This window comes from Limanda limanda, chromosome 15 (assembly GCF_963576545.1).
Source record: "Limanda limanda chromosome 15, fLimLim1.1, whole genome shotgun sequence".
Lineage (NCBI taxonomy): Eukaryota > Metazoa > Chordata > Actinopteri > Pleuronectiformes > Pleuronectidae > Limanda > Limanda limanda.
Window position 1 is genome coordinate 22,608,553 of NC_083650.1, and position 24,895 is coordinate 22,633,447.

The 24,895-nt window shown below is 39.8% G+C and overlaps 2 protein-coding genes across 2 annotated transcripts; both read right to left on the reverse strand.

Annotated features, from left to right (window-relative positions):
* Positions 1–3,047: 3,047 nt before the first annotated feature.
* Positions 3,048–12,710, reverse strand: sanbr (SANT and BTB domain regulator of CSR). Its single transcript, XM_061087646.1, has 20 exons — positions 12,561–12,710; positions 12,300–12,471; positions 11,937–12,036; positions 11,489–11,727; positions 11,203–11,261; positions 10,672–10,832; positions 8,942–9,028; positions 8,733–8,843; positions 8,510–8,633; positions 8,187–8,339; positions 7,314–7,456; positions 7,104–7,200; positions 6,961–6,993; positions 6,679–6,778; positions 5,966–6,051; positions 4,881–4,909; positions 4,636–4,709; positions 3,596–3,684; positions 3,272–3,354; positions 3,048–3,182 (listed from the first exon to the last, which is right to left on the reverse strand). Exons 1-20 carry the CDS (start codon positions 12,708–12,710, stop codon positions 3,146–3,148), a joined length of 2,127 nt encoding a protein of 708 aa, XP_060943629.1. The 3' UTR covers positions 3,048–3,145.
* A 4,606-nt stretch (positions 12,711–17,316) lies between these two features.
* Positions 17,317–24,469, reverse strand: pex13 (peroxisomal biogenesis factor 13). Its single transcript, XM_061087098.1, has 4 exons — positions 24,336–24,469; positions 22,218–22,957; positions 20,884–21,006; positions 17,317–18,169 (listed from the first exon to the last, which is right to left on the reverse strand). The coding sequence occupies exons 1-4, from the start codon at positions 24,407–24,409 to the stop codon at positions 17,829–17,831; spliced, it is 1,278 nt and encodes a 425-aa protein (XP_060943081.1). The 5' UTR covers positions 24,410–24,469; the 3' UTR covers positions 17,317–17,828.
* Between the last annotated feature and the right edge of the window lie 426 nt (positions 24,470–24,895).

The window sequence follows — 24,895 nt, forward strand, 5'->3', positions numbered from 1 at the left end:
CCCTGCCTCCGCTCAGATTTCTTTATTTCACGACCTGGACACGTATTTTATCACCATTTGTTTCATCACTTCTTCATGAATGGACTGAGATGTAAATTTAAATGCTAGAAAGAAAAAAAAAAAAAAAATTCGGGAATATTTAATCAACTGTCTAAACGAGGCAGAAGCTCAAACTAATATTCAGGTAACACTTGAGTGTTGCATGAAATGAAGCTCAGACCCTGCAGTCTGAATACATCTGAAGCAGATGAAGTTATAATGTGTTGGCACAATCCTGGGATGTGGAAAAAATAACTACAATTTATATTTCACTTTTTTAACCAAACAGTTCATCTGTTATGTTCAGGATGAAAACTTCCCTGACAGATATCCGTAACATCACTTACTACTGAGCTCATTCCACTGAGCATTTGAAATATAATACATTGATGTTAAAGTAGTTCTTATCATACAGTCACTAAAGTCAGAATGAAAAAAAATATAAAGATACTAGTAACCATCATCTGTACAGACCTATGGGGTTTAAAACTATTCTTAATGTTAGTGTACTCAAATCAAAACTGTCTGATGGTCTAACAGAATATTAGGGTCTTATCTCAACATCATTAAACCAAATCATTGTTTCCTAGTAAAAAACAAGTAGTTTTCTGGTTAAAAACATCACATTAGCTGAAGTACATACGCATATCAGGGTCAGGTATAGGACAATAGGTTTTAATTTAGAAAATAAATTTAGTGGAAATAGTAGTAGTAGTGATGGACGTGTGTGAGCTGCCAGAATGTTGCATCCTGGGAGTGTTGGTTTAGTTTCTCTTAATGAACAGACACACTTTTCTGCACAACCTCTCCAAAGACTGAACACCGATTATAACACTGGGTTTATGAGCTAAAAGAAAAATTATTTGCCTGTAGCTAAAGCTGATTCCGAGGCAGAACTTCACCAGTTCATCTGCACAAAGCATTTTGTAATGTTAGAAGTCTGATATTTGAGTGTATTCTCAACATTGGTACTTAATTTCAAAGTAGAAAAAAGTTATCCTCAGTAAACAAAATTAGATTTTAGTCTTGACATTTTACCTTTATTCTTAAAATGCAAAATTCAAATAAAATCCTCTTAAACCTGGCCCTGTATATAAGAAATGTTGAATCATCAGTATTATGAGAATTTGTTATGATTTGTTTGTGACATAAGACAAATATAAACTTTCTGGTTTAAACAAGTAAATAGAAAATAACAATATATTTGTCGTTTGTGTGTAAATCCCAGATGTGGATCTAGTCTCACCTGGACAGCTGTGACCTGAACCCAGACACACCTCACACACTCTCGTCCCTTGGTACCACGGTGTTCCAGCAGCATCCGACTGCTTCCGCTCAGACACGTTTGGCCACGGCTGGTGAAGTGTAAGGCGAGCCCGGTCACTAATCCCTGTTAACTTACTGGTATTACAGTGAAGGTTATGATGATGCATTTCCAGTGAAAGTTGAAACACTCGTCTGACACCAGTCCAACAACCTGTCGGCTCTGATGCAACCAGAGAGGAAGTTGCTGGACCTGAACAGATATCCGCTGTCGGACTCTAAACTCTACATTAACTCCTGTTATTAGGACGTTGGGTTGATTTGTCTTTTGCAAATCTCAGATGTGGGTTTCTTTGTTAGCTGTGCCTCCCGGGGGCCTTTTCTTCTTCTGCAGTAGAACTACTTTGTGCATGGGCTGCCTGTGGTCTTGTGTGGACTCAGCATCTCTCTCTCCCGCTGCATTACTGCTGCATATGTCTGCTTTGATGCTGCATATCTAACCATCTCTCTGGGACCATAATTCAGTCCGGCTGTACTGTAACTGGACCCCTCCCTCCCTTCCTGACCCAGATCCAGAGATCCTCAGCCATTCTCGGCATCCGCTGTCGAGGAGAAGAGGGAACAGCTGGGGGAGCCCCCACCTGCCCACCAGAGGGAAAAAAAAGCCAGCTCTCTCTCCACTCTATACCCCGTTATGCCCCGCTCTGTGTGCGCTCTGTGGGCAGGAGCAGTTATTAATACCCCCGTGAGTAAGTTAGACAGGAAGAGCCAGGTTAACACACCCACTGATCGGAGGCTATCAAACAGAGAGGGTGGTTGACCCTCTACCCAGGGGCACATACCAACCCTCTGCACAGGACTTTCACACTTTCTACAAACTGCACTGGTTCTTTTGGTCTCATGCACAAGAATAAAAAAGAGAAACTAAGAAGACACAGTTAGCAAAGAGTCAAATCCCCCAGATGAAAAGTGTGCGATATCACCTGGTTGTTAGCTGAAAGCAGAGGGGACAGTTTGTGGTCTAACTGGGGCAAAGTTAACTTTGGAGGTCCCAGCGTCTCCCTGGAGGGGATATACTGCCACCAAGTGGACAACGAGAAGAAAATGAAGGTCAGTGTCATTCATGTTTTATTGGTCCCGGTGTCATACAGAACACTCACATTCCAGAACAGATGGAGGTGACTACACATCTCTCTATAAGAACTGGGAGTTAAAACATTTGTTAGTTATTGTAGCATCAGTCGAATCCAGACGTCTGAGCTTCGCCACATTAGACAATGACAATTAGTGCAGAGTTAAATGTACTGACTGATGTGCTGTGATGAGCAGAAACAAGCTGAGCTGTCTGTGCTGTCACAGATCTCAGGTCGGATCTTTTCCTATCGTCTTTTACTCTCAAAGCTTCTCAGGCTCTAAACAGTTCGGATCTAAACAGTTCAACTTCATAAACCAGCATCTCTCATGTTCAACCTGCACTTCACTGGCTCCAAATGAAAACGAAATCCTGAAGAAACACTGAGGTCGTCAACGTGCTTTTCCTAAGAGCTGAGCTAGATCCAGAGTTCTCCTTGTTTTTCCAAGACTGGTCACAGCTGCACAAATACACAGCGAGCTGAGTGATAGAGGACGCAGTTAACGGTGATCCATACATAGTCACCTGAGATAAGCAGAGAGGGGGGGGGGGTAAGGGTGAGAGGAGGGTCCACAGTTATAAGAGGTGGCCGTGCTGGAGGGGGCTGCCGGTAGGAAGTTACTTTCCTCCACACAGGAAGATCTCGCCTCTTCCTCCTTTCTTCTGATCTGTCTTTTCATCAGCTCAGAGGCCTTCTTCCCATCGGGTCCTTTACGTCGTCCGGATCTGAGCGTAGCGAGTTTTAGATCTGAAGAGGCAGAAGAAGATGTGGTCAGATTATGACATATAAGATGTACACATATGTGTATGTGTGTGTGTCTGTGTCTGTGTGTTAACCTGGGTGTCTTCTCTGAACTCTGTCTGGCTTGAGATGTACTTTTAAACTGCCCTTCCAATCTGGAGTAGGTTCCCCCGGCCGGCTGCAATAACAAACACACACAAACAGGCACACAGTCCAAAAACAATCCAACTTCAGGCAGCTGCAACAACTAGAACAACTGTGCTGACAACAACAGCCTCATGCTGTGAATAAATCCTGGTCACATTTCCTGCAGCAGTTTGATTCTTCACATGTGATGACTTGCCATACATACCATATCTATCAGCAGACACACACACACACACACACACACTCACACACACACACACATACACACACACCTCTTTAGTTTCCTTGGATCTGCTCTGCTCCTCGTCTCCAAACCTCGTCTTCGTCAGGTGGCCGATGATCTCCACCATGCGACGCTGGTCTGGTTCATAAAGACGATTAAACAGTAATGAGTAGAACTAAAGAGTTACAGTCTACATTCATGTCTTACTCCTCTCTAAATAAGTAGTGAAGACCTTCAAGGAATTAAATAAAAGGTATTTGGTGCATTTTGTCGTTGAAGTCACACTGACATTGACCTTTGACCTTGGCAATATAGTCCAAAATATGATCCAGATAAAAATGTTCATGTCAGTTAAAATCGATAATTATCACAATAAATGTTCCATTAGAATTTTTTTCAGTGTAAAGTTCCTGAGGAGGCTTGTGGTTTAAAAATAAAGAAAAGAAACAAAAACTTGATAAACAACAATCATGACATAACAATCAATTATTTGTTATAACTCCTCACAGTGCTTTCACAATGCTTAAGTATTATATCTTTATATAATGAACCGTTGTTGTATTGCTATTGATGAAAATTGTATTATGATACTTATTGTTTGAATTTTTTAATTATTGAATACGTTTCTACCTCCACAATAATTGTTTCAAAAAGTCTGTTTCTGTCCAAACTGAAACACAACCATGGGATTTTCTGAATAAAAATCGGCCAGCAGTTTCTTCAAAGATCACAAGTGATAAACTAAAATATTCATGTAAATGTTTTTGCCAGATGTAATGAAATTCCCAACTCACATTCCTGATAAATTCACAAAACCTAACGTCACAGAGACCACATAGATCAAAGTGAGTGAAGTGAAGGTTCAAGTTTGAAAGGATTTCCCACTGTGTTCCTGACATGTTGTTTGTATTTGGACACATACATGTTCTGTGAGGTAACAGTGACTTTGACCACAACTGGACAGTTGTAAATGTCATAATAAAATAATCAAGTAGGACTCGTTCTGCTATGAATAGATAATACATACTTGACATGCCTAAAAATATAGAAGTATTAATAACATTGACTTCCTGTGGACGCCTCCTTTACCTTCTTCTCTCTGAGCGTCCTGGTTGTAGCGCATGGAGCGAGAGCTGTCCCACTTACTTCTCTGAACGCTCACTCTACAAAACACACACACCACAGGCACCAGCGTCAGGCAGAGCTCATTCAAACGGCCGACACGAGCACTGAGAAGCAGCACCAACAGCGTCAGGCACGTAACTACTGCAGCAGATACACAAGTGTGTGAGAGGAACGTGTGTGAGGATGATGGTGTTTGCAGATGAACTCACACGAAAGGTGTGTTGTCCCTCGTCTGTGACTGCAAGGGAAGAAAAACACAAGAGTTATGGATTTCAAACATTAAAGCGTAAACTAATGTTCCAGCTGCTCTGTGTTGTTTGAGCAGGAATTAACAAGAAGAAGTGACAATGCAGTTTGTGGTTCAACTGTGTCACTTTAGTAGGTGTTTTAGAGCAGTCATGCATATATATTAGAGACAACTGTTAATTTCTTTCAAGATGAATTATTTTGCTTGAATTAACTTTATGTATATTGTACGATGGGCCACTTAAAGGGAAAATAAAGTCACAATATTATAAAATCAAAGTTGTAAATTTGCGTGAGTAAAGTGTTACTATTACAGGAATAAAGTCATACATTTGCAACAATAAACTCATAATATTACATGAATAAGTGGTACATTTGCGAGAATTAAGTTGTAATATTATTAAAGGTGATAATTTGCGACATGTAAGTTGTAATATTATGGGAAAAAAGTCGTAAATTTGAAAGAATAATTGTAGTTCATTTGCGAGAGGAATAGGCAGCATTTTGTTAAGTTGTACTTTAGTTAAGTTTTACATATTACTAAATACATTACATACATATTATAAGTATCAGGACTTCACTGTGCAAGAAACCAGTGGTCACATGGGCATGACATGAGATTGGTTCAAGATTTGGGATCCAGAAGGAGTGAAACTCAAACACAAATTCTCCTTGCTGCCTTTTTCCTTAAAATGTTATTTATTCATATAATATTATGCCTTTTGCTCATTAAATCAGAACTTCATTCTTGTAATATTACAACTTTCTTCTCGAAATCACAGAATATTAGTTTCTTCATATGGCCCTGATACTAATATTGTATATCTAACTTCATATAAAATATAAGTGACTCTACTTTGAAAACCCACATTCTATATCAATGTTCAAGACGTTTCCATAATTGACACACCCTGTTACAGAACTTTTTCTGTGCAGCTTCCTGACACTGAATTAAAGACCAAAGCAGTGAACACGTCCAGGTTTCCCTCTGCAGGGTTTTACTCCACTGAGGAGTGTGGACTGAATATTAATGAAATCACCGACTCACTTTCTCTGGTTTGTCTTTGCGTTGGAAGTTGGGAGAGGACATTTGTTTCTTCAGAGGTCTGTGAGCCTTCTTTGCCTTCTTAGCAGCTGGAGAGAGAAACCAAACATATATCAACAGCATCTGACGCCACCTGCTGGACAAACACAGCAACTGTTTTATTTTCCAGTCTTCAAAATGCAAAGACTGGAACAATGTAATGATAAAATGCAGAGTGAGAGTAGAACAGTGATGAAGTGCTATAAAGAATTTAATCATTTAAACTACAAAAAGGACTCTGTGTTCAAGAGAAGCTGCTGCTCGAGTCAATAAACCAAAATTCATTGATAAATTAACAAACATGACATTTGTGATGCGGCGAGGGGGATTACTCCCATGTATGACATGACATTATATTGGTAATAGTGAAAACATTTAACAAAAATAGTGAGACAAACAATTATCCTTTTTTTTACCCATTGCTACCCATTAAGATATTTTTGTCAAACCAACACTTTAACTGCTGATGAGGAGAAGTGAAGTCAAAGTTTTTATTTTTTAATTCTTAAATGGTTAAACAGAAAGTTAATTATGAATAATATTAGTTGTAACTATAAGTTATGATTCTAGTCAAGTATAGAGTAAAATACCAAAAGAAAAGCTGCCTGTATTTAATCTATCATAAAATCAATTAATACTTATTTTGACATTGTGATAAAAGTACACTGTTATTTCACCTTGTTTCTTGGACAGCTCCTCTTCATCCCCCACCTCATCTTCAGTGACCTCTGACCCCGTGGTGTACTCCTCGTCCTCTGACAGAAGAGACTGGTGCCTCTGAGAGGTCACACACATTACCACTCAGTTGCTTGATGAAACTGACATTAGCCGACATTTTGACTGATCTAACAAAGGGATCTCAGTAAAACAACCCGTCTAGAGTTCCCTTCTAACAAAATGAACAATCCCAGGTTAGAAGCAGACACTGTGTAATGAAGGGAATGAGGGGAAAGCCCTACCAGCTGCAGACTCCAGTTTTTCAAGAGGGAAAACTGGTAAGAAAGAGAAAGTAGCTGAGGTCAGAGGGAGGGAAAGAACCGAGGTAGAGACACAAAGGTGAACAGATGAAAAGCATCAGACGGACAGAGAGAGGGAGACTTACAGTGCTGCCGTCTCCTCTCAGAGGTCTGAGGAGTGTTGGCTCCAAGAGAACATCACAGTCCTGAACCTTCTCGGCACTGGACGGACTCTCCTCAGTACTGACACACACACACACACACACACACATCATCAGAGGACTGTATTACCCTCTCTCACCAACACTCCTTTGAAACAATAACATGCTGGGAGAAAAAGAAGAATTGTTGCTCACCCATCTACCGGTGGTGTGTTGGACACACACACTGCGTCTCTGTGCAGCAGCAGGTCATTGAGGACTCTGGTCTGAGCTGAGGTCACCTCATCACAGCTCTCTTCATCAGGTAGGTTCACTATGTGGTCTCGCATCTTACAGCCCTGCAAACACAGACACACACATATGATGATTTCCTCCGTTTACAACAATCCGACAAAGCAAAGGCAGCAGCAGATTGAAGCAGCACTAGAAAACTTCCACGTTCAGGGTTTATGTCAAAGTAACTGAGTGTCCTCCTCTTTTCCACTCGTACAGACACTTCAGTTGGAATGTGTTGGAATCAGCAGACTGCAAGTCAAGTTTTCAAATGTAACTGCTCACAGACGTGAATAAATAAGCAGCAAGAAAACAAAAGTTCAAATGGTGGTTATATTAAGCACTGACAGGGCAGCCATTACTGAGTCCACCTGTTTTACTAATCATATGACAGAGACTGCAAAAAGCAAATGGTTTGATTTGTTGAACAAGCAAATATTTATAATTAACAAAGTAGATTTAGTTAATGAATAAAAGCCATTCTAAAGGTTTTCCTCAAACATTAGTAACTTGGCAGCATCTATCTAAAAGTTCCAAAAATCTCTGTCAGTCTTTAGCTCGCAGGTCTCAACACCGAATGGGTCCAGTGAAGTGCAATGTCGACTGTTATTTGAACACGCAATTGTGATAACATTCGAACAAACATGTGAACAGCTCTTCTGCTGCAGGTCACTTTTACAATATCACAAAGAAACCCTGTGACCAGCATCACCACAAGCCAAACTAGCGGCACATTCCAAACAGGCCCGTTTAGAATGGGCACTGTATTAGTTTCTATTGAATTGTGGTCCATACCTTGGGCATTCCAGTGGGGTCAAAGCGGAGAACCCTCTGGTTGCAGCAGGGATAAATTCCTGCACCATGCAAGCCCTTCTCAGCACCAGGGCCAGGGTACAGAACACTGTCTTGGTGGTACTTGCAGTGGGTCAGCTCTGCACAGACAAACAACTACACACACACACAAAATGTACATGATAAATATGTCAGATTCATAGAATAAATCTCAGATCCTTGAGCATGTTCTTGATTTATATCAGTCACACTCTTAACTTCCTCATTTAATCATTTGAACACACACACACACACACACAGACACACACACACACACACACACTGACCTGTTGGCACCGGGAGCAGGTGAGGTAATTGATTGTACCCCAGATTCTCCAGTAAACCAGGACCCAGGACTTGAGCTCCTCATATAGTCCACTGATGTAATCATGCACGTCCCAACTCCTCTGTCTGCAAAAACACACACACACACACAAACACACACACAATTACATGAATCATGTCCTCATACATGTGAAGTGGAGTCATAATGAACGAGTGCTACTAAACCTTGTGTGGGTATAGATGATTTCTCCTTGAGCATCGACGTTGATTTTCCCTGGAACACAACAAATCTTCCTCTCTGTGTCTTTGGTCAGCATCTTCACACACAAACCACACCTGGGATCCACAACACACGTACGACACACAATAACAGTCAGAAGAATTAAGGTAACAGACTGAAGAAACGTGAGTAAACCAAGAAGCTTCCTGCTCACCTGTAGAGGGTCGAGGCGTTGCCCGGGGAATCTCTGCTCTGATAGCTGGGATCGAAGAGACGCTCAATTTTCTTCTGGAACAACTTGCTTTTAAGGTGAAAGGAAATAAAGAGAAAAAACAATCAAACTTTTTTGCTATTTCACTGTAATGTCGAGACGAATATAGAACTATATTTAATTCACACACAGGGCTGTTGTATCATCTCATCGATGCCATTCAGAGGCTGCGAGAAATGGCTGTTGATCAACGTTCAATCAAATAAAATGAACCAAGAGCAGACGGTAATAAAAATAATTCATCTAACATCAGTGCAGAACAGATTCTACAAACTGTCGACTGATCACATGTACACCACTTCAACCATTTTACTGAAACAGGTTTTTTCTGTTTATTGTTTTCTCTTTACGTTTGAATACCACAAACAAAAACTGCTTCAAAATAGCAAAGTTTCGAGAGTGAGTAAATTCTAATTCCGTGATTAAAGCTACAGGAATAAATATTCATATATATCATTTGTAATTTCTTTAATATGATATTTCTGTACAGAGTGAGTGTAGAGAGTGAGTTCTATCATCAGTGTGACATTGAGTATCTTCACACTGTTGTAGTGGTGCTTTTACTGCAGTAAAAACTGTGAATACATTTGTTCACAACAGATTCTCCTGACAGATGGCTGTATACATACATATATATATATATATACAGTACATATATACAGTTTATATAGATATACATATCTATATATACATATATTTACCTCTGGCAAGGAGGTCATTTTTACGCCTCTGTCTGTGCGTTTGTTGGTTTATTTGTTTATCAACAAATTTCTATGAGGTGTCCAGAACAACATACTAAAAGTCCTAAGAAATCCTAGTTGAGGAAATATGTTTAATTCTCATCAATGTGTGCTAATAAGGCCCGGCAACAATACACCCCAAAAAGACTATTTTTTTCCTTTACTCCAATCAAAATAAAACTTTACACAATGAAAGTTACCATGAAACGTAACATTTTTTGTATTACAAGTTTCTTTTGAAATGAATTTGACAAGCACATGAGCTCCACACTTATTGAATATGTCCTAATTTGCATAGGCAAACACCATTCATATGTATTACAAATACATACATAAATTCATTTTCAAAGAAACTTGTAATACAAAAAATGTTACGTTTCATGGCTACTTTCATTGTGTAAAGTTTTATTTTGATTGGAGTAAAGGAAAAAAATAGTCTTTTTGGGGTGTATTGTTGCCGGGCCTTATATGCATACATTGATGAGAATTAAACATATTTCCTCAACTAGGATTTCTTAGGACTTTTAGTATGTTGTTCTGGACACCTCATAGAAATAATCTATGCTGAAAAAAATTCTTTTACAATTACTTCTATTTTTGGCTCCAAAATGGGCTACTTTGCCTGAACTATATTGGCCCTTGGCCGAGCTTGGTGGTCTACAGAGAGCCATTCTTGTTCCGATACTAACTCCCCAGTATCCAACGCCTGCTTTTCTGCACAACATGACTGACTGGTGATTGTTTTTGAAACAACAGAATCAACTCAGGAAGGATGGTTGTGATATTATGCTGTTTTTCAAACACTTCATATCACTTACCTGTGAACATGAGTCATTTCTCTGTCTCTCCTCCTCTGCTGTTTGTTTTCCTCACGCAGCTCAGCCACACACACACACACACTGACTGAACACTGTGTAGGTTGTTGACACTCACCTCTTGAACTTGTCCTTTTTGTCCCTGATGTCGTCCGCCTCGTTGTGGCTGAAGAACTCGGCGATGCGTGTGGCCAGGTTGCTGTTGATGCAGTTCATGTTGCAGGGTGTAGCCACGATGGCGCTCATGTATTTGTAGCAGTACTGGATACATTCATCCACCTAAGCAATATAAAAGGTAAACAGCTTTTACAATAGCCTTCGACTTGGACTGTAACATTCATATGATCCCACCTTCACAAACACATTAAACAACACTGCTACAGTTTTAACTCCTCAACTAGAACTTAAACTCCTGGAAGCAAAATAAAATCTACACTAACACTAACATCCATGCAACATCAACTATCTATGGGTCTCTTGTTTTTCCTGTTTCAGGAGAAGTTATAAGATGCAAAACATTCAATTCTTTGTATTATAAATGTAAATATGAAAAGAGAAATTTTACAAGAACAAGTCTCTGCATTGCATCTGAAAAACAAGGGGCCCGAAGGACAACGACACAGTTGGCATCAAGCGTCACAACACTTACTAACGTATCCATCTTCAAGAACTCGGAGGAGATCAGGATTGAGATCACATTGCTGGGCTCTGTAATGGACAAACACCACATGACCAACCAAGCAAACCCCACAACCGACACACAACACAGAACACACAGCCAGTGGCCCAGCAAACACACACACACACCACATGACCAACCAAGAAATCAAGCACCATCCACTGGTTCACACCAACAGGTGCTGACAGCTCAGGCGTTGCCATGAGGAATAACGTTGTGTCTGATGTTGCTTTACAGATTTTCTGGAGGATTTTACCGAGCCGGGGTTTGTCCCTGTTTCCCTCTCCTGCGGAGTTCCTCCTGACGTAGTTCATGAGCCAGTCGAAGATCTGCACGTCACAGTGCACTGAGATGTCCACCTCCTCCCATCTCTGGGCGTCCACAGACAAGTACTCAGCGAAGTAACGCATCTCTTTAACCAGAAGATCTCTGGGACACGTGAAGTCCTGCTTCAGGTTCTTGGTCTCATCACACACGTGGATGACCATGTTGGGACTGTGGGAAGAAAAGTGTGCATCTATTTTTTGCAATACAGTCAGTCATTAAAACATTCGACTAAATAAAACTATGTAAACTTGCTAACTTGAGAGTTTCACTTTAAGCAGATCTGTATGTTTGAGCAATCCACACTTGTATCTAGGTTAGCTGGCTTCACTGCTCTGGAAAGCAGCACCTTGTAAGGACTAGGAGTTACAACCACTTACTCTCTTGGCTTCTGAGGTCGGTCGTCCTCGTCTACTGACACTCGTTTCTCTTTCTTCTCCACACCCCCCCCAACTCTTCCTGAGAGTGTCGATTTAGAGCCTGTACGTCAAAAAAGAGAAAACCATCAATAACATAGCTACTGACAAACATTTTAAAAAATCTAAATCATCTGAATGTTCCCGTAGTGATTTCTCGCGCAAAAATAAACGATCTGAGTCTGAAAGATATCAATTATATTAAATAACTTAAATGATTCATTAGATGACGCTAAACTGTAAGAGCAGAAAAGAAAATATGTGTCAAGAAAAGAAACTAAACAAGGTTTTTTTTAATCTGTATTGCTCAGGCTGTCACTGACCAACCTGTAACTTTGCTGCTGCTCTGGCTGTCTCCTGAGTCGACCGTCTCCCCAGTGTCCATCAGGATAGACAGGCCATTTGAAGGGGAGGTGCCTCCCTCGGTCAGAGTATTACATTGGTTGTCGACGTGAGTGAACCCCCCTGTGTTCTTCAGCTCCTCAAATCGACGGGCACACTGCAAGATCACAGCAATGTCCACATTTGTGTTACTAAGTCGTGGGATAACCCTAACCCTAACCTCTTAAAAAAAGAAAGAAATCTTACCTCCTTGGGAGTGAATCCTGGGACCAGCTTGGCCACGTTGTCCCAGTTTATGGGCTGGGGCACTCCCCACATAGAGCCCAGCACCATGTCCAAAACCAGGACGTTGTTGTCATAGGGGAAGTTGTTGTTGTCCGAGCAGTAGCGGCTCATCTCTACAGAGATAAGAAACACGTGGCAGCGTGTCAACACTGAACAACCGTCACATCCAAATCAGCCTGGAAATGATCGGTTGGCTGATCTATCTTGATAATTGTTTCATTAATTTCCAGCAAGACTGATGCGCAGTCTGAATATCTTTTGGTCTGTGGACTGTTTGAAAACAAAGGGGTTGGAAAGTCATGATGAACCTTTTTCTCGAATTGTTGGATTGAGAAAATAATCACCATATAATCGATAATTAAAATGAAGGGTGAGTTGCAATTCTTTTCCAAGTTATTCATGATTGTATTTTCGTACAGGACCACCCCTATCTCAAGAGAGATGTGGAACGTAAGCAGTGGCATCCAAAACATTTAATTATTCTTACGGCACAATTCACAGGGTGTTGCATCGATACTGATCATGCACGACTTTGAATGCAGACAGTGGAGAGGACTCACTTTCACATTCACTTCAGCCAGCTTCCATAAAGTTAAGAATCCATTACAACTTTGACCTTCAAATGGTTAGTTAACACAATGTATTTAAATATTCCAAAAAAAAACACAGATTATTCTGAACTACAAAAATTACAACTCGTCTACAATGCAGAAGCCAGATTTCTCACCAAATCTACTGAAAGAAGCATATCCCTCCGACGTTAGCTTTTCTTTACTTGCTTCTAGTCAATTAAAATATTTAATTATTGAATTTTAAGGCGATCAGGCCTGTTCTGTCAGGGCTCCCTCTCTTTGGAACTATCACCTTGAGGAGATCTGTCTGGTAAACTCTTTAACTCTTTGAATCTCTCTTAAAGACACATTTTGTTCTGGCTCTGATCTTACTATTTTTATCATTTTATCTTGCTTTAACCATGTACTTGGTTGAGAAAACTTTCTATTTTTGTATTTGTGACATAATGGTGTGTGATCTTCTAATAGCTCTCTATCATTTCCTGTTGTGTTGCCCTCAATTGTTTATTTTTAACTTGTAAAGCAGCTTGTTACTGTTTTAAAGGTGTTATATAAATACAGTTTTGTGTTGGAAATTTGTGGAGCAATGTCAACACTGGTCTTTCTAGGATTTAATGCAGCCCCTGCAGATGAACTCACAACACATCACGTGCATCAGATATGAAAACAACACAATATTTTGGTGGTGACAAGCACTTCAGGACATCTTGTCTTGTCGTTGGATGTGCAAGTGCTGGCGTTCACAGAAGAGTGTCATGCAGAAGATAGTAAAGAATTCTGTGGCGGATGAAAAGACCATTTACTGTTTCACATAAGGAATAAGAAGGTAAGAAATAAGATGCAGGCTGAGGACCTAGAATTTATTATACTGTGGCAGAGAGGGTAGAGCGGTCGTCCTCTAACCAGACGGTATATGGTTCGATCCCAGTCTTTCCCATCTGCATGCTGAAGTGTCCTGGGGCAAGGCACTGAACCCTGAAATGCCCCTCATAGAAAAAGCACTGCCCAAAGATTAGGGACGGGGGAAAAAATCGATTCAGTTACGAATCGCGATTCTTGTGTATGACGATTTTAAATCGCCATGCTGCCTCCAAAATCGATTTTTAAAAATAAAATTATTATCATTTATTTTTTTAAAACGTATTTATTGGTTTATACGGGGGGGATATATAGAGAGAGCAAGTTGACCAGCTCTTGTTTTTGCACAAGAATCTAAACATACCCTAGCTAGCTTTGCATCACCTACATGCAAACAACAATAACCTACTTTTTGTTTATTTCAAAGTTTATATTCTAAGTAAACTTTTATTCATTCTATTTAATTTACCTTTTATTTATTGTTTAAAAGAAGCTTAAGTGGCATACATTTCTTAATCTGTCAGTTTGTGTGCAGTTGACAGGGGCTATACAATAATTTTTATTTCACATTTTTATTTCTTTTCTCTATTGGCTGCCCGGCAGTCACTAAGTTAATGTTAATATTTGAAATAAAACTTGTAAAGTTCTAAGTGAATTTGACTGTGTTATATTTGAAGGTATGATTCAACTTTTTTCCATGGTCCAGTATTTAAAAAAAAAAAAATAACCAAAAGAAATCCCAGGAAATCGTAATATCGAATCGCAATACTTACCGAATCGCAATACATATGGTATCGCCACCTAAGTATCGTGATAGTATCGTATCGGGAGGTCCCTGCCGATTCCCGTCCCTACCATAGATGCACAGTATGAATGAATGGGTGAATGACAATAACCTGCAGTGTTCATCAAGACAAGAGAAGCAATATATAGATACAGAGAAATAATCTATCCACTGGTTTTGTCTGGTGACCCCCTGCTGAGTAACGCATCCCTAGAAGACAAAGTACTGATAACTGTCAGTGCCATGACATCCTGAGGGCTCGGTGATATCAGACAGGACACACGATGAGTCCCATCATTTATAACATCTGCACATTTGCTGGTGCACCTGTATCACGCACATCCAGCGGTGGTGAAGGCGCAGGCCGAGCCCCTCCGTCCTCCTGCTCCATCAACATCTGCAGCTGGCGGATCAGATCACAACCAGCTGCTTCCGTCCACATCCCTCACTCACACACACACACACACACATGTTGTTCACTCACTTGTCGTCACGGTGGTTCTGGGTTCTAGGCTCCAGCTGCTGTCATGCCGGTGTGTGAGGATGATGATGATGCTGCGGTCCTCTCCTCCTCCTCTACCGGCTCTCTGCCTCCATTGCTAGCTCACTTTGCGGGACAGCATCTGCTGCCTTCAGGGACTCCTCGTAAAACTCCCGATCTCCAGCCCACAGCGTGCGTCACGACTGCTCCTGTTAAAGTTGCTCAGTTGTTTCTGTGCTGCTGTTTCATCCGAATAATAACTATGTAATAATAACCGCCATAAACTATTTAATCCCTTATGTCTCAGAGGAGAGCATTTTTGCAAGAATAAACAAGTTATACGGTACGATATTTAAGAATCAGTGGAAATAGACTTAAGTCTTTCAAAAATATTTAATGAACATATTCAAAATTCTCCTAAATGGTGGAATGAGCTCCCAATTGACATCCGGACATCTGAAAGTTTACACATCTTCCGCAGAAAACTAAAAACACACCTCTTCCGACTGTACCTTGAATACAACCTTTTTTTTAAAAACAAAAAAAACAACTAACCACTTTTGAAACTAACACTTTGGTAGCACTAAAATGGCACTTACCAATAGCACTTTGTAGTTTTGCTTTATTTCGAAGAAATTGTACTGTCTTGATTCTTCTTGTTCTGGGTTTGTTCCCTCGGGGTTGAATGCACTTATAGTAAGTCGCTTTGGATAAAAGCGTCAGCTAAATGAAAAGTAATTTAATGTAACTAACGCAGCAATATAAATCCCGACAGTCCTTGAAGGCAGCATTAGCTCCAGCTATCATCTCAGCTAAAGTAGGAAGTGTCACACGTTTTAAACTCGGTAGGAAAAGACGCGTGTGGTCCACAGCTGTTCTGTGAACATACAAACTGAGAGATCGAGTCCTGGGATGGAACCGAACTAACTGGAATAAATGCGCAGTCGGATCTGCAGCGGTGACTCGTCCCTGTTGTCGCACTGCAGCAGGTTCAGGCGTCCCGTTGCTTAGCGACAGGGGTCGTAAACCTGCTGTTTGTGCAGGAGAACCTCCTTAAGACCTTTAAAAGTGAGAACAAGTTTCATATGAATCAAACTACTGCTACTGCTTAAAGTAATATCAATAATACTTCTAATAACAATAATGATGACAATAATTATTCTGCACCAAGTTGCATATTCTCCTAAATATCAGTCTTCTTACCCTGACTATTTTTTCATCATTTTCCTCTGAGAAATCAACAGATATGGTTTTAAAATGCAAAAGAAAATTGAAATTGAAAAATGCCCTATATCAAAAAATAATATATTTTTTTATTTAAATACACATTGTTTTTATTCAATTTGAGTTTATGTATAACAATAAATACTTGGACATCAATTTATAAATGTATTGGCAGCAGTGCTGTGAAATAGACAGATAGATAGATAGATAGATAACAATAGCCAGATCATTTGGAAATATATTTATTTTCAAAATTAGTATTAGGAGATTTTACAGGTCTTAAGGAGATCCTCCTTAAGACCTTTAAAAGTGTCACATGAGAACACGTTTTATATGAATTAAACTACTACTACTACTACTTAAAGTAAGAGTAATAATACATCTAATAATAATAATGACAATAATAATAATTCTGCACTGAATCTTCCTTAGAACTTCAAAAGGGTGACACCAAGTTGCATATTCTCATGTAAAATGCAAAAGAACATTGAAATTGAAAAATGCCCTATATCATTATGTTAAAGGAAGTGAAACCAATTCCTGGACCTGCACCAAAGTGAAATGGGTCTTCCCTGACTCAAACTGCTTCTTTCCACCAAGTTTCGTGGAAATCTGCACAGTAGTTGTGTTATCTTGCTAACTAGACAAGACATAAAATAATATTATTTGTTATTTAACCACATATTGTTTTTATTCCATTTGAGTTCATGTATAACAATTCATACTTGGACATGAATGTATTAGTGTATTGGCAACAGTGCTGTTAAATAGACAGATAGAAAGATAACAATAGCCAGATCATTTGGAAATATATTTATTTTCAAAATTACTATTAAATATTTTTTTTACAAATTTCATCCTCTGAACTGTTGGAAACTTGCTAAATTAGCCCCTCAACCTGGATGAATCAAATCCCATTTGCTTCACAGAGAAAACCGTGTAAAGTCCCGACCCAACACAATGTTACATCATTACAGTATCAAACCAAACACAGGTGATACATCAGTGCACCTCATTTACTTAGACATTAAAATTATTTCTGTCTCTGAACAATCTTGACATCATATTCTGTACGAGACCTATTCTGACCAATGACCTTAGTAAAGGCTCAGATTATGTTAGATTATTTGAATCATCATAGATGAATCTATAAAGTACTTTGAGCTTCTTGGTGAGGTCCATGCCGTTTCACCAATAATCTAATGTCAGCTGATTATTAGTTCAACGCTTCTAACAAGTACGGACTGAGCAGATGAATGTTATGCGCCCACACAGACCTGCATGTAGCGGTTTGTACATGTGCGTAAACCTCACAAGTCTATGGTCTCATTAATGTTCAGCACTGTGCAGGAGGGCACACTGGAGGCAGCGGGTGCTTCTCTGTACACTGACTCTAGCAGCTCCTCTGAGGAAGGCGAGGTGGAGGCCGACCCAGGGGTGAAGCCTTGGGTGGGATCTGGTTGTGGGTGTGAAGACAAGGCCGCCTGGGAGACGTGCGTGTTTGCTTGCTGGATCTGAGCAAGCCTCTCCATCTCTGCGTGCTTACGGCCTCTCCTCTTACCTAGCACCTTAACGTAGTTGGCTGGGAGGAGCCCTGTGGTCTGACTGTCCACGCTGGCCAGCAGCCAGCCACGCACCCTGGGCTGTTGCTCTGCACACAAGAGAGAATAAAAGGTCTGAGAGGAAATATCATGTTATCAATATATACTGTATATTCAACTCAGAAGAATCAACTCAGAAAATGTTAATAGATCAGAAAAACAGATGAAAGCCTAAAGAGTAACAGTGTTTCCCCTAGGTTTACAGCTTTGGGGGGGGACAGACACAGACACAAAAACTTAAAGGAATCATGTTAATGTGTTTCTTTTAATGATTTTTAATGATTTTGAACTGTACATTGGATTTCTGACTGGCATATTAAATGTACTTAAGTATCAAAAGTATCTTGTGTTGAAATGTACTTAAGTATCAAAAGTAAAAGTACAAGTACCAAAATTAAAAATGCTAAGTGCTTTTTATAGTAGGCCTATACAGACACAAAACAACCCAAAATTGTTCAGTTCAGGATTTATTTCAACTGACTGAAAAATTATAACAACACTATATATATATATATAATGTATAATTTTACAAATTTTGAACCCGAGATGCTGAGGTTAAAATAGTATTGGACAAGTGCATCTGAACTACTAGCGACAACAAAGAATCAACACAACAGAATAAACAAGTGCCTCTTGATTCTACCTAAGAACACTAATAGACCAAATGAACCTTTTGTGTCTATTAGCTGTATTGTGTAACTGCCTGGATGTTTACCTGCCCGCCAGCTTGTCCACGCATCTACATGTAAGCCTGTTTATTTATCATTAGACTATCTTCACTGAATGGGCCTGCGTTTGCATTTGTTTCCAGCAGGGTGACAATACACCTGTAGGGTCTCTTGCCTGTAGGGACGGCAAAGTGAAGACACAACCCTGCTTGAAGTTGTACACATAAGCCAGTTTGTACAATACATATATAAAGACTCAACAGCTTCTAAATTGTGTTGAGTCAGCACAAAGGGCGACTAAGGATTGGAATTGGCAATATATAGATATATAATATCTTTGCAAGAATTATATTGGCATTATAGTGAGTGGAAAACTGGGCCTGATTACCCAGGGTTCCATTTGGCGAGGTCCATTAATTGAATTGTGTGCGTGAATATGCAGTCGTCCACGACACAGTGTTTGGTTTTGGTTGTGTTGGCTGAAAGTTGTTTTTGCGTTTGCAAATATAATTGGTTGTGTTGTTTGTTTTTCAATCTCGACTTGTTTTAAATCTGTTTGTTTTGTGTGCGTGAACGTGTAAGACTAAGTAGACACGGCCAACCAATGATAATCTATTTACCAACAGTTTTTGTTTAAACCAACTACTTCCAATATTAAAAAACGAATGTGAATCGAAAAAGGAATACCTTCAAAAAATTATGTAAAGTCACCTAATAAAAGCCCTCAAAAAGCAAATTAATTTGCCTGAATAATAATCCTTACAATTTCAACAGGGCCTCACGTCTGTCAGTGCCTGGGCCCTAATAATAAAGACTGAACCGAGCTCCTGCAGGAGCGAGAGAGGGAGAGAGAGAGAGAGAGAGGTGCGTCGTGTGTAAAGGTGCACGTTGTCCAACCTCCGCTGCTCAAGTAACGAGCCAGTTTTGAGAATGTAAGAAGTAGAAAGTACAGCTATTTGTGCTCAAATGTAGCGAGTAAAAGTTAAAAGTCGTCAGGAAAATAAATAATCAAGTAAAGTACAGATATGTGAAAAATCTACTTAAGTACAGTAACGAGGTATTTCTACTTTGTTACTTCCCACCACTGCCTAAAACCAAAAAGAAAACTGAAATAATCCCCTATTCATTCTCTATGAACTGTAATTTATCTATCTATCTATCTGGCTATCTATTTATTTATGCATGCATATGTATGTATGTAATGTATGTATTTACTGACTTCCATACGTAACCTGGATTGCCGGAATCCGGAATTTTTTTTGGATCCGGTACTTATGTTTATCTCGTCTACACGAAGCCCTGTCACGAAAACACGGAAACGCTGGAGCGGAGTGGTTGAAATCACTGTAAAGACGTCATGGAGCATGCGCTCAGGGTTTCCTCCAGTGCTTTATAGGCCTGGCGGGCCGCCAGGCTTCCCCCCCCGGCTAAGCGTCGCTTGTTTATTTATTTAAAAAAAAATGCACCAGAAAAATGATACCAAAGACGGTGTAGCAGATCCCCCGAAAGATTGATGAGACTTAACTGATGTTCAGGTCGTTTATTGAACCGTCCTTGTCACCGTACACCTTAATAAAACTTTAAACAACTTAGAAACACCGTAAGAAATTGTGCCTCTTCCGAGGGTCGCTGAATAACATAGCTTCTTCCGTCAACACTTTACTTCCTCATTGAGCCCCGATCCCCGGACAAGCCCATCCTATTGGTCCACACAGTCACATGTCCCACCCCGACCCCTTCACTGACACTCAGACATCAGAACGCTCCTTCAACACAGTGTTTCACTGAGTATACGTCAAAACCATGACTACACCGCGCGACCATGTCGAGACAGAAAGGCAAGCTATAGACCTGTTTTATAGGAAATGTAACCTTAAAATGACTTATGTAGAGATCTGGCGCTATATTAAAAATTAAAATAAATAATTAACTTGACCTTCCAGGGGGGACGCAGTGCCTTCCTAATAGAATGGCAGGGGAAACACTGAGTAAATTAAAAAAGGTTAAATGCACCAAGAAACATATAAAGATTTCCCTGTGGGGGGGAACCTGAGGGCAGAAAACAATGGCCGTCAGTCGCTCAGGAGCTCTCTCACCTTTAGGGGCGAGGTTGACCATGTCCCCCGCCCGAACAGAAATCTCCTCCTCAGACGCAGCAGTGAAGTCGTACTCTGCTCTGGCCACCACATGGTCATCCTCTCCACTGGCCCAGTCCGTGGCTAAATACAGAAGGTTAATATAAACCATATTGATATTATATATCATTTTATACAGTAATATTGTCTTTTGCACACTCTGTCTACATATTCTTACACTCATAGTATATTATATTATCTATTGTATAGTCAAATACTTATATTTATATATCTACTATATATCATATCATATTATATCATACTCTTTGTATATTCTTTGTATATACAAGTCTATATACACATATTTATACATGTGTACATGTTATTATTATTATTATATTTACTATTATTATTATATATACTGTTGCTGCCATTATTACTTCATACTGCTATTATATTGGTAAATTACTATCATAAATAAATATTATGTTATATTATTTACTATATATACTGTACTATTTTTATATACTGTCTAACAATAACATTACCATCATATCATCAGTACTATTACCATCATCTTGCCACTGCACCTTATCTACCTATTAATCTTGTGTTTCTGTTTTTATTCTCTCTACCTCAATATTTTTTATTTTATTCTATTGTATTGTATTTTATTGTATTCAAATATACCGGCTGCTATGACGACTAAATTTCCCTTTGGGGATGAATAAAGTAATCTATCTATCTATCTATCTATCTATCTATCTAAAGATGTTTATTTGTTTGGAGTAAAAGACTGGCTGGATACACCAATACTATGAGATTCACTTTCCAACCATGTATAGAATATCATTTGAGAAATATTTATGTTTTAATCCAACACGTAGAACATATGTACAGTAATGGCTGCCTTTGGTACAAGTGATGTAGTTCTCATATATTTTCTAGTGTTTTCCCAGTGATCAGAGACATATGGTCCTCAAGATGGTGCAAGTTTTTTATTATATATATTAAGTAACGGATAAAACCAGGTGTCATCATGAATGGAAAACCAGCTGCAGTCATAAGGTTTGATGTCCCGAGGTGAGAGCTGATGATGGAAAATATTAAATAACAGGTTTGTGTTTATTATTAATAGTTTATAGTATTAATACGTTATTTATTTATAATAATTCATAACAAATTCAGTCTTCTTCGTCATACGGTTGTAATAATGAGATTTGGCAATTATAAAGGCCAATATATCGGTATCAACCCCCATAGGAATCCACTTGGGTGAAGCTCTAATATAAAAACCTGGGAAAGACATTATCTCATCAACAAGTACCAAATCTTAAATGGGCTGTGAGTCTCACCGTTTTCTTCCGGGGCGGGGCTGGAGCTCAGCAGTTTCCAGATGAGGTAAGGTCCACCCAGAACCACAGCAAAAAACAGAAAGATTGGCCAAGATTTGACAGTGGGTTCCTCCATCCCTGCTCCAAGCCTGGGGGCTGCATTCGTAGCTAGGGCATCAGAAGCACTGTCGGCCCATAAGTCCTCAACATCTGCATTTGACCTCCGCCCCAGCAGTATCTGTATCCGCCGGTAGAGGTAACGCAATGTTCGCACCAGAGCAAAGGCTGACAAGACTCGGGTGAGGTGACTACGTAGCCGCGTGAGGTGGTTGGCTACGTCCAGCACGGCACGGAAACTGTTATACACGGCAGAGAAGGTGGCGTCCATCATCATGCTCACCGAGCCAAAGGCCTGAACGATGCTCTCGATGGACTGGAAGGCACCGCGGCTGCTCTCCTCCGCCTGCTGCACAAACCTGCTGGGGGCCACGTCTTCTTGCTGGGGTAGGCGACTGTAACCACCCTGGCCGTAGCCGCCATAGCCACCAGCACCACCACCCCCGTAGCTGTAGGGGCTGTAGCCACTGTACATGGAGCTCCCATAGGGGCTGTAGGAGGAGGTAAAGGGGCTGTAGGCTGGACGGTAGGACTGCTGGACGGGATGCTGGACAGGACGGGGGGGCACTGGGGGCACCATCCTGGTCAGGATAGGGGGGCCGGTGGAAGTGGAGGGGCCTAGGGTTCGTCCAAAGTCTGCAGACCTATAAGATGAAAGGTCAAGATAAGAAAGTAAATTAGCCATGTGACTGATGTGTGACCTACCCTACAACAGGCATTAGGTTGATCATTAACAGGATGTTCACAACAACCCCTCAGGGTTAAACTCGTACCAAAAACAATACGATTTGAAACAAGATTTGAGGATTTGTTCAAACCCAATACACAACGTTATTGGTATGACACTACAATTACACGCAATGAGGCAACATGTTGAATCTGATGGCTCATGTGTAAGCAGTAAGCACAGGAGATCTAATATAATAGATAGATAGATAGATAGATAGATAGATAGATAGATAGATAGATAGATAGATAGATAGATAGATTACTTTATTCATCCCCGAAGGGAAATTAAGTCGTCATAGCAGCCGGTATATTTGAATACAATAAAATACAATGCAATACAATAAAATTAAAAATATTGAGGTAGAAAGAATAAAAACAGAAACACAAGATAAATAGGTAGATAAGGTGCAGTGGCAGGATGATGGTAATAGTACTGATGATATGATGGTAATGTTATCATTAGACAGTATATAAAAATAGTACAGTATATAGAGTATATAATATAACATGATATATATTTATATATGATAGTAATTATACCAATATAATAGCAGTATATAGCAATAATGTCAGCAACAGTATATATAATAATAATTGTAAATATAATAATAATAATAACATGTACACATGTATAAATATGTGTAGAATATACAAAGAGTATGATATAATATTATATGATATATAGTAGAGGTATAAATATAAGTATTTGACTATACAATAGATAAAATAATATAATATGTGTAAGAATATGTAGACAGAGTGTGCAAAAGACAATATTATTGTATTAAATGATATATAATATCAATATGATTTATATTAACACATATCACATATGATGTGTGAGGTAAGTGTTCCAGTATATGGAGCGGAGTGCAAGGAGACTGGGACTATCGTGTTCAATATGACCTACAATTATAAATACATTTCATACTCTACAGTGTTTACATTAATGCTCACGTAATGAAACAGAAGCAGGAAGTACAGGTGAAGTCTGTGAAGAACCCCCAGGCCTGAACACAACAGGGCCTCGTTGGGCCTAGCTCAGAAGTTACCTGTCCGGACTCGAGTCTGTATCTAGTAGACTGAGAGGATACAATGTATAAAGACGATACAGTTTAACTAAGTGTTTGATATCAACTTGTCCTTCCCGCTATAGTCTTTTTACTTTTTGGTTTCTCCTGCAACAACTTCAGTATTAGCCAGCTAGCTACAGGAGCTAACCAGCTGCAGCAGGTAAACACGGAGCAGATTCCAAGATGGCGAGCGAGCTGCCGCGGCTGAAGACGTGTTTACCTGTAGTTCACCGGCGCAGATATCATCCCTGGAGCCCGTCGCTCCCACGGCTTCGGAGGAGGCTGCGAGTCCATGACGAGACAAACGTGTAAAAAATAACACGAAACACTCAGACACTGTTTCTGATGCTGCCTTCAAGGTCTCCTCGGAATTCTCTCCTTCTGACACCGCCACTCGTGCTCTGCGTGTGGACTATACAAGACTTTATGCAACTCTGGATCTGTTTAAACCTGTTTTAACCGTTATTTTTGTGTGTTAGAACTTTACACGACTTTAGAGATTTCAATAAATCCCCCCAAAATATAATGGAAGTATACGGGTTTGCAATGAATGTCCTTATTTACATCAGCTCCTGAAGGCACCACCTGTGCTTGTCGGTACAGGCATAGATTTCATATATAAAGACTAGATGTCTCGTCTGCGTTGCCGGCCAACGGAGACGAACGTCCGCACACGGCGGCCATCTTGCTACGGGGCAGCTCGCTCACCCATAACATTGTGTTGATAGTGGTAAATAACCATAATTTTCTCAATTTTGGTTTGTTATATACGTCAGAGAT

What these genes read in the sequence shown, in the direction of transcription:
- sanbr (XM_061087646.1), bottom strand. Translation starts at nt 12,710, where the DNA reads ATGAGCCGCTACTGCTCGGACAACAACAACTTCCCCTATGACAACAAC. An exon ending in CGACCTCAGAAGCCAAGAGA is followed by an intron (nt 11,728 to 11,936) that starts GTAAGTGGTTGT and finishes TTCTTCCCACAG; the next exon opens with TCCCAACATGGTCATCCACG. An exon ending in AAAAAGGACAAGTTCAAGAG is followed by an intron (nt 9,029 to 10,671) that starts GTGAGTGTCAAC and finishes TCACCTTAAAAG; the next exon opens with CAAGTTGTTCCAGAAGAAAA.
- pex13 (XM_061087098.1), bottom strand. Translation starts at nt 24,409, where the DNA reads ATGGACTCGCAGCCTCCTCCGAAGCCGTGGGAGCGACGGGCTCCAGGG. An exon ending in TCTGCGCCGGTGAACTACAG is followed by an intron (nt 22,958 to 24,335) that starts GTAAACACGTCT and finishes TTCATCTTATAG; the next exon opens with GTCTGCAGACTTTGGACGAA. An exon ending in GGTCAACCTCGCCCCTAAAG is followed by an intron (nt 18,170 to 20,883) that starts GTGAGAGAGCTC and finishes TCTTGTGTGCAG; the next exon opens with AGCAACAGCCCAGGGTGCGT.